We start from the raw sequence: 10,481 nt of genomic DNA, 5'->3' as shown, positions 1-10,481 counted from the left end.
ACACTGAATATCAAACACCTCCAATGAGAAGGAGTGATCCCTTTAGATTTAGGTTAGACGTTAGGAAAAAGTTCTTCAGTATGAGGGTGATAGACCACTGGAACAGGTTGCCCAGAGAGGTGGTGGAGCCCCCATCCCTGGAGACATTCAAGATCAGCCTGGATGAAGCTCTGAGTAGCTTGGTCTAGTTGGAGATGTCCCTCCTTGTGGCAAGGAGGTTGGACTAGATGACTTTTGGAGGTCCCTTCCAGCCCAGACATTCTATGATTCTATGATCCCTACCACAGTCTCCCAGACCAAGACAAATGAGGCCAAGGACTGAAGTAGTGAGGAAAGGCTGAACCTCTTCTTAGGCAGGAGACGGACCTCTGGGCCTGGCTCTGCTGGGACAGGAGTAGCAGAAGGTGACACCCATGCAGCCCAGTACGAGGTGTGTGGCTCCCTTGCCAAGCTGGGGAGCAGGACCCAGCATGGGAGAGCCAGCGTTTAACCGGCTGAGGTCCCCTCCAGCAGCGCCCTGGCAGCAGGTGCCTGAAGAGAAGAACCACTAATATCGCTGCCATTGAGAAGGGTTACACCTTGATTTTCTTTTTCCTGCCTGTAGCTATTTCAGTTGCTGCTTAGAGTCTGGAAAGGCCCGTGACATAAGCTGGCATTTCCCAGGATGGCAGCACGCAGGGTTACCCAAGAGCGGCTGCCACTGCTCCCCTGCTCCCCAGCACCAGGGGCTTCTGCAGGGTGCAGCAGATGGGCAAAACCCACTGCAGCTGGGCTGGGAAGGTGAGGCCACGGGAGATGTCATCAATGGACTGATCCTTCCCCACAAACCCAGCCTGAGCCGCAGCCCAGTCTCCCCAGCCCTGGCACCATGAATTCAGGGGTAACTCCTGTGGGAACTGGGGGGCTGGAGGCCCGTGGCCTTGCACAGAGACCGTCTGCTTCTGACATGAGAAATGGGCTCTTTGCCATGCAGACTCTGCTCTTCCTCCTCACCTTTGACCACAGATTCCCAGACAAATTACAGCCACCTCACTCAGGTTAAGGGTCCTCTGGCTGGGAGGGATATCCAGGAGGAGGTGGCACTCAGGCTTTGGCTTTCAAATTCTTGTGAACATAGATAATACAAATGTTAAACCTGACATCTGATCATGTCCCATTCACCTAAGTTTTTATGCATCTCCATACCTCCTCTCGAGTCACTTCATATGTCATTTGTCTGACAGCAAAGGAGCAGGCAATTCTGACATTTCATTTCCATTATTTTGAAGGAAACAGTGTTCAAAATCTCTTTCTTCCAGGAGTCTCAGTGCTGCAGCTGAAAAGCACTTATATTTATAATTTATAAAAGTGAGTGTAGAATGATTGCTTGTCATGTTTTTCTAGCCTTGATAGTTCTAGTAAAATACATGAGCAAATCTTATGACATAAAATAACAAGTCCCTCAGTGTTTATAGAGGCCACATTCCTCCTCAGGGCTGGGGAGGGAGAAGCACTTTCCAATTTCACTGCGTGCTGGTTTCAGACGAGGCATGATACTTCACAGCAGTGCTGAGGGTAAAAGTGGACAGGGTTATCTGAACCTAAATATTTTGCCTGGCTCCAGAAGGGTGCAGGTCTCCCTGGGCTGTTTTACACATGCTTCATTGTTGCTATTGCTTCAGTAGTGGTTTTATTTACCAAAAGAGGTTTCCTTAAAAATACATTCTGACTTTTCTGACCAGTGGATTACATCTCACAGTCCCATCGCTTTGTGTAGCAGAATCGTGAAGTTTCTGGTGAAGTTAACAACTATCTGCTTACAAAACCAAGCACAGTCAGCACTTAAACCATAATTCTGAATTAGAGCTATTGCCTCAATAACTAAATGCTGGACACGCTGCCTGTATCAGCCAAGCCAGCCCAGCCTTGTTTTACTGATTCATTCAGGCGTTTGCATCAGTGAGTCCGATGCGGTGAATTTACACATGAGAAATCAGGAATTTCTGACCAACACCCATGCTGTTTAACTGGACTGGTTATTTTTAAGTTAATGAAAGATGATTTATCTAAGTGACTGAGACAAGCCAGAACTACAACCTAGCTATAGTCAAAATAACATGATTTTCCCTAAATTTCTTCATAGAATCACCTATGATTGCTGTTATCAAATCATTGCCTCATTCTTTTTGCATAAAGCTTGGCAAAATATGTACAATATTGTACAACATACAGATTCATCTAATGGTGAGACCAAAATAACCTTCCTGTAGTGCAGGTGAGCTGCATGTCTCCAGTGGCAACCCCAGCCCCAGCTTGCACTGCTGTAGGGTCAGCAAAGAACTGCATGGATGAGATCTGCTCTCATGCACGTGGCATTTGCCATTTCACTTTCTCCACAGATTTCAAACACTGGTTGTTTAATTTTCTAATTTTCTTCCAAAGGAAAAGCAATTTTTGATTTATACTGCAAAACAGAAATATTCACCTTCCGTATGTGTGGATGCATAGCAGTATTTGTACTGCTGATGAGCTCCCTTACATCCTGCTGGAGTGCAATACCTGTACACGTTCATCTTGCTGTCCACCCCTACTGGAAGCCCTTCTTTTTGCATTGCAGGACTGTATGGAGAGGATTACCTCTAACAAGCACGACAAATCATCAGCTGGCCCTGTTGCTCCTAACCAGCCTCCACTCAACATCTCAGCATGTCCCAGTGGTGGCTTTCTCAGAAAGAAGTAACTTGTGGTGGCTCCTCTCCAGTACACCTGTCCACAGGACCATGGAGGAAAGGACTATCTCATGCCATCTTTCCCCTCTTTGAGAAAGAGAGCACTTAGATGTCTATGGCTAACCTCCCTTCTGAAGCAGTGCAGCTCAGCTGAGACTTCAGACTGCTTTTCTGGAGTATTTGGGGTTCTTAACAGAACTGTCTCCATGTATTTCATCAGGACTCAGTTTTGTGCAGAGGTGGTATCTATTGCTGCATACACAGGAGCAATGGCAAGGGCAGGCAGAGCAGTGATCTCCTGTCATGGAATATGCAGCTCTGTGACCCCCAAATGGCAGCCAGTTATATCCCTGGCTGAGCTCTCCAGCAAAATCCAGTGCTTTGTGTTCACTGCAGCTGTACAAACATGGTGTACATGGAAATAGAGCTCGTTATCTCCAGTACTGTACCTTTCTTTCCTTCCCACATCACTGCCACTTGCCACAGGAGCAAAACCAAACTGCTAGAAAGAGGTAGGGCTTGCAAATGGGAAGTGGGTATTCAACAGAGAGCTTCAGATGTGCCCTGCCTAAAGAATGCACCAATAGCAACAACTCTGTGAGAGCCGTGGAGGTGCAAAAGATGGACAAAAGCAGACATCAGGCAATAACTGGAAACGCTGTTTTGCTGTTGCTGCAGTATCCTTGTGTCCACTGTGTGGACAATAAAGCTCTCTATGAAATGACCACTAGCCAAAAAATTTCAGAGGGGCACAGCAGGGAACACAAGTGGCTGGGCACCATAGAAGGGCTGTGCTCAGCTTTCCTGCAGGGGGTTGTCATAGGCAAGGTGAAAACAGAGCACAGGGAGGATCTGGAGTTCTGGACAACTCACAGGGGTATGGCCTGAGCTCCCCTTTGCAAACCAAGTCATTGTCCTACCACACAGCACAATCTGTGCTTAATGTGTGACCCAGCAACTGGACTCCCACATGTGGGGAAAGCTGAGAGGTCCCCTCTGTTCACAGCTCTAGTCATCAATGGTTCCAATACTCTTTTGGTACTCAGGGTGTTCCCTGCCCCAGTGGTCCTCCCTCCAGGTGCCCTTCCTCCTCTTAATTTGTCCTGTGGTAAATGAATACCCATTCTTGGGAGATTTAAGCCCCAAAGTACTCAACCTGTTGGCTGAAGCCAGCACAAAAGCCCATCTTCCCTCTCAGGAGTTGCAATGTCTTTATAGAATCATAGAATCACTATGGTTGGACCTCTGGGACCATCAAGTCCAACCTTCATTCCAACATTTCCCTAACCACTAGAAATTTACATTTTTACACCTTCCCCATCTCTCCTGTCTAGAGGAGAAACCAAACAGGAAAAGTGGTGCACGCAGATATACGGGGAATGCACAGACTGAATGGGACGTGTTGCTTTTGCTGTCTTCCAACCAGGAAGAAAACTCAGAGATACTAATAAGCAAGTTCTGAGCCTGGTGTCCTTCAGTTTGTAGCTGAACTACAAAACATCCACACGTACATAAGTAAAGGATGCATTCCCAGTCACCTTCCCTCACAACAGCCCCCAGTTCCCACTTCTCATCGCGCTGTGCGTTCTCCATGGCAGGGCTGGTACATAGTTACATGTGCAGGTTCTTCAGGACCAGGGCACAGGGAATAACTGCTGCTGTGTAAACTGAGAAAATCACTTTGGTGTTACTTAGCTTGTACTACTTACCAAATTCATCCCTGATCTTTGCAAGCTCGACTCCTAACTCCTTTATTTTCACAAGGGCATTTTCATTCTGTTTAAGGAAAGAAAGAGAGAAATATGTACAGTCCCCAAGTTTATCCCAGATTAGCACTTTCACATGTTCATTTAGTAAGGCAGATTAGATTGATTCCTCAGATCTTATGTTTTTTTGGGTGGAGGGGTGGAGGAATTATAACAAACTCATTCAGTTTTTAAATCAAGCTTAAGAGCCACAACTCACTGGCTACACATACCCTGTATCTCTGAATATATGTGCATACACTCAGGTGTACAGAACAGCACAGAATATTTACTCCTGTGTGTCTCCAAAGACATTTGTATTTTTCTACCATGTTGTGTTCAATCTGTGTACCATTTATGGCTGGACTGCATGCACAAGACGCTTTTGTTAATTCTGTTAAAACACTAATCTATGTATGCCTGCATTTAACCACCTCTAAACATAGTAACACACTCCTCACACAGTCAAATTTGCAGAGCAGATTACTGTACTTACACCATTGTAGGCACGGTGGGCATACCCACACAGCCACCACTAATGGCCTGATGTTCGTGCCTATTTCCACATTTATTTCTGGTATTTTATTGTCTGTGCAGAACAAGAGCCCCTTTCTTCAATCTATCTCAAAAGAAATCTGAATACTTAAGGAATTAAAATGGAAGATCTGGCTGAATGAAAATTAAAGCATAGTTACATCAAGAATGTTAAGGTTTTATTACTAGCATGCAAGGACTTTGACAGTAGATACCTCAGGAGTGATGAGCAAAATGACAACGAGAAGCCTCAGAAAAATCTACTGGAGTTTGGTTTAGTACAATAAATCCCAGCATAATGGTTCAAGCATAAGGGCACTTTAAATTCAAATGTATCTTGAATCACATTAGGAAAAAGACAAAAGTATCCTGCTGGGAAGATCACTAATGATTAAGAAAAGTAGATCAGACTACTATAAATATGTCCCAGGTTAGAAAAGGTCAAGAATCTTTAAAGGACATTACAGAAAAATCATATTCAAGAGAAAAGGTGGTGTAGTAGCAAAGGGAATTAAAAGGGGTCCTAGAAAGTAAATCTTTCAGTAGTAAGCAAGCAAGGCTAATAAAAATCTAGGGCACAGAAAGGATTAGTTCAGCAGCAGGATATATAGCAGATAGCATAGCAAATTAGTTTTGTCTTACCAAAATGGAAGTGGGGAAAAAAAATCAAATCAGAGCATAAAGTTTCTGTTTATTTTTCTTACATCTAATTTTTAACTATGTTAAGAGAAATAATGCAACAGCTTTATTTTTGGTAATACCAGAAAAGTGGAATCTGGAATTTACATTAATCCTTTACATACTGCCCTTTTGGGGTTGAATTCCATCAGACCCAAAGAACACACTTACCAGAAAGTTTTGCTGTAAATGGAGTGATTATCTGAGCTGGCTGGAGAGCCTTGGGTGCCTGAGGAGACCCAGGTGACATGGGCATCTTTCTTACTCAGCTATGGGGAGAAGCCAGGCACGCAAGGCTGGGCTCCTCCAAACAGCCAGCTCCATTACACTGCTGAGTAATGCACAGGGGGCTGTGTGCCAGGACTGCAGAGTCCTGACTCACTGCATGAGGCTCTGAACAAAATGGAGTGGGTCGTTTTGTTTTGTTAATTAGAAGCTATGGGGAAAAAAAAAAAAAGGTTCTGGATAAATATAGCTTGCTATGTTAAAAAAACCCAGCCCTTCACACAGATCCCCAAACCAGCAGCCTTATAGAGATAAGGTTTCCCCTTTTGGAGAATATCACTGCACCTGCCCATACTATCTGTGTAGCTCACTGGAGTCATTTTAAGAAGTGTTCTTGACAGATTGCCAGGACTGGTGCCCTTGAAGGCGTCTGCAGAGGGATACAGTGGACATGGGACTTGTGGATGCAAAGCACCAACTGAAGTTACCAGCTCCCACTATTTGAAACAAAAGCCACTGAAAGCAAGAGAGCTTTGTACAGATCATTGTCAGCACCTACAGATAAGCAGAACTCAGTGGGATTTTTTACTATTCTATTGCATGAAGAAAATGAAAAAAGAGAGTAAAAGAATTACATTCATGGGGAAAAAAGTGCTATTAAAATTTTGATCCCCTGTAAGAATCACAGAATGGTAGGGGTTGGAAGGGACCTGTGGAGATATCATCTTCCCTGACAAAGCAGGTTAATAAGAAATATTAGTCTTCTTTTTTTTACATTATCTTTTATCTTAGGGTTTGTCCTACCCTTGAGGACACTTGACAGTGAGACCCTCTCCAAAAGAGTGGAGAATTGCCACGGTGTCAGCCTAAAAATGCTATCCCATAACTTAAGCTCCAGCATGGACACTACCCCACCAGGACATGGGGTCCTGGCTGCCTCCTACCACACTGGGGCTCTGGTTTCCAGAGCAGGCTCTGGGGCTATATCGAGCAGCTCAGGTACCTTCACTGTCATTTGCCTGTCCTGCTAATACCTTTTGCATTGCGTTTCATTTTGATTAGAGCTTTGACTGCTCTTTATGATTATGTTTCCTGGGAGGTCAGATGTGCAAGGGTTGACCTCAGTGCCAAGGTCTCAAGTAGTTCCTCTTTCTCAGAGGCTTCTTTTAGGGAGCAACATCACAGAAGAAGTCCTTATCTTTCTCTTCTGTGAGAGAGGTAAGGAAGTTCTGGCTAATAATACCAGCCTCATGGCTTCCTGGAAGTGCAGTGGACTTACAAATCCCTGACACTTTCTGTTACTATAACCTGCTTTGCCAGTGTAACATGATAGGTTTGGATTGCTCCTGCAATCAGTGTAAACAGGACACTAACACAGAAGGTAGAAGCCCCTCCTTGTTACCATTAGTGTGGCTCTGCAGATAACCAGCACTTCGGTGTCAGGGCAGCCAGGGGACTGGGAACACCAGCTCTTAGGAAACCAAATGTTACAGTAGAGCAAAACTGGATCTGAGGTGAGAATGTAAAGCTATCAGGTCCAATGCTGATATTCCTATAGGTTCAAAACAATTAGAAAATTCACATGCACATGAGGAAAAATCTGCAAAAACAAATGTGTAAGAAACCAAATCCATGGGATATCTCATTGAATTACTGTCCATTAGTATTTATCTCATCATGTCAGGCTACTCGTATCAAAAGAGCTTTGTAGGTGTCCTTTATTAGGCCACTGGTTGGAGTCGAGCCATTGAGGGTGAGTGACTGAGGGCCAAATCCAGCTCAGATTTAAAAAGGCTCAGTGACCATACCAGTGGCACAGCTGTTCCCAGTGGGTGACAAGGTCGGAGATGCTGTATTGCACAAATATCCAGCATTTCAGTGTGGCAGTTAAATGGCAAAGGAGACCAAAATTGTTTCAATGTTAGTTGTGATTAATTTTTTCGTTGGCCAAAATGTGAACCAAAACAGTGGGGTTTGTACAAATTAAAATGTTGCATTTACTTTTCAAGTACTTATAATGAATGATGGATTTCATCATTGCTTGGAAAGCTGATGAGAAAAGTCTTCCCTTGGCTACATCCCAAGAAATTACGCTGGTACTGAAGTAATATTTGTAAGATAAAATTATGCTTATGATGGAGATGAAGGGAACCTTCTTCCTCATACCTGTCCTCCACAACACAGTGGTTAAGTCTTGCATCTGGAATATGAACCATCTCCTCAGAAAGTAAAATAGAGTAGAACAGCTAGAATGATATGTCTGCTCTGTGCTTAAACTACTGCTCTGTTGAATAGAAGACACAGGAGCAACTCTTTCCTGTCATCAGCTTTATAATATGCAGACCTCCCAATATTTCTCCTGTGAAAGGCTCAATGCTGGACTGCATTTCAGCAAGTGAAACAAACACTGAAAATGGCACTTATGTATTCTCCATTCAACTCAAAACTCCTTGAGGATACACCGAGGTATGACATACTGGTGCAACCTTCAAGTAACTCTAGAAAAACTGGCAGGTAGTCAGGCAGGTAGACAGAGAGGGAAGAAGGAATTTGGCCAATTAAAGAAAAGTGGCCAAAACTTAGCCATCTAGTTTGGAAAAAACCTGCAGGATTTAGATATAATTGCATGTGAGAACCTGGAAAAATAACTTGGTAAAAGATGTCATGATATAGGCCTGGGGATGGGCAAGAAGCTGGTGTTGTCTATATGTATTAAGAAAGGTAATGACAAAGGCGTAGGGGAAGAGGATGGGCATGGCTCTGAGCAACCTGATCTAGTTGAAGATGTCCCTTCTCATTGCAGGGTGGGTTGGACTAGATTACCAGGAAGGTCCCTTCCAACCCAAAGCATTCTGTGGTTCTATGATTCCATGAAAGACTCTGGTTTAGTTGCATGGAACTTCAGTGGACAGCTAGACATCCTCGAGGAGACATCATCAGGGAGATAAGTCAAGATTTTACTTTGGACCAGGAATAACTGTGGAATGGAGAGGCAAAGCTGAAGTTTGCCTTAGAGTATCTCTCCTTTGAGAAATGCAAACTACCTGAGAGATACTAATTCATTAGAAATGCTAATTAATTAAACCTCCAGGTACTTTTTACAATAGGTAAGTTATAGTAGATCCATTGCACAAGTGGGTCAGATCAGGCAAGGAACACCAGCAAACTGCCCAGACCCACAGAGGAAGCCATCTGCAGATAGGAAGTAAACACAGGAGCCTGAAGTTACTTCCCTAAATTGACAGGTCTCTCCTCCCTGCCAATTTACGTGCTTGCTTATATTCTGAAGTCCAATGTATATACACAGTATGGCCAGGAACACTTGCCAGTCCTCCACGGTACCTCCTAAGAGTACGCACTGCACACAGATGCTCTTTGGCACTTATTAAAACAGCTCCTTTGGAACAGCTCTTCTGTATCCAATGCTTTCAAAATATTAAAAAAATAAAAGAGACTGCCCTGCAAATGGTGCTTAGTCACTGTTGTGTTTTATTCAGACTTCCCCGGGGCAAGGCTTTATATTATCATTGGAAAGAGAAGCATAAAGTATATACATTGGGAATTCTCTTGTACCAATAAACATCTCAGGCAACGCTTGTAGAAGCAATAACTGAATCCCACAGCAGCTGATGTTCAAAATTATCTACAGACTTCCTTCAAAAAAAGAGGTGATCTAATGCTGTTTCAATCATGATGGCTATCAGGTAATGGTCCCTCATAATACTCTAATTTAAAGTTTATAAGCACCTTGATATCCCCAGTGACTGTACTTAAACAAGTTTTGTATTAAGCCATATGTTTTTTCTTAAACTGGTTAGCAGTGTATCTCGAGCTATATTTGAACATATTACTAGTTAAATGGGAGACACTATCAGCTTTTCATTAGACAGGTTGTATACATTTAAAAAGCCAGATTCTAACAAAATACACTGCACAAGCATGTGTTTCTGCCAAGATATTTTCTGTGAACCAAATGAAATGCATATGTTCATTCTGTCCTTCTCTACATACTTAAAGTCCAGGCAAATTTAGGCAAGGCTATCATGAAAAGCTATGCTAGAAACGTCCCACAACTTCTCTCACACATGCTATTCTCCTGCTACCTGTAGCTATCTGCTTACCTCTGCACGGACATTTGTTTCACGACCCATTTTGGTCCTGGGGAATCTGCTTGATTTAGATTCACCTTGACATAAGGAAACATGTAGTTTTGCCTCATCTTATTTCTCCTAGATAGGAGGATTAATCCTCTATCAGAAAGGAAGATCGTTAGAGAAGCAAAACCTTAGGACAGCTGGAGTTTGAATAATCTCTCTTCAAACTTTGAAACTGTTTCAGTTTCCTTTGTAACTTCTACTCCACAAGATTATAAAAAACGTATGAAAAGCATAGCAAGAAACCAAGCTGTACTGCAGAACGTGCCCGTGGTCTCTCCTTATTTCACAGAAATCCAACCCTTACATTTCGGCTGCAGGACGAAATTATGTAAGGCACTGCAGTGCCTGGGAAAGCGACAGTCCGACCCGTCCCCGGCGGAGCGGAGCCCGGCGCGCTGTAAGGCCGCCGAGCATCGCTCCCCCCGCCGCCGCCC

At 43.7% G+C, this 10,481-nt stretch overlaps 1 protein-coding gene across 1 annotated transcript in view; it reads right to left on the bottom strand.

Moving 5' to 3' along the window:
* The window catches only part of LOC103779779 (microtubule-associated tumor suppressor candidate 2-like), a gene marked incomplete at its 3' end in the record, with an annotated part of 20,592 nt that extends 10,551 nt beyond the window's left edge, over window positions 1–10,041 (bottom strand). The window contains exons 1-2 of the mRNA XM_008947424.1: window positions 10,012–10,041; window positions 4,418–4,484 (exon numbers count right to left, since the gene is read on the bottom strand). Of these exons, the coding sequence (XP_008945672.1) occupies window positions 4,418–4,484; window positions 10,012–10,041 (97 nt within the window). The remainder of the gene's footprint in view (window positions 1–4,417; window positions 4,485–10,011) is intronic.
* Between the last annotated feature and the right edge of the window lie 440 nt (window positions 10,042–10,481).

This window comes from Merops nubicus, unplaced genomic scaffold (genome assembly GCF_000691845.1).
Source record: "Merops nubicus isolate BGI_N331 unplaced genomic scaffold, ASM69184v1 scaffold36659, whole genome shotgun sequence".
NCBI lineage: Eukaryota > Metazoa > Chordata > Aves > Coraciiformes > Meropidae > Merops > Merops nubicus.
This window is presented reverse-complemented; position numbering and strand designations above follow the sequence as displayed.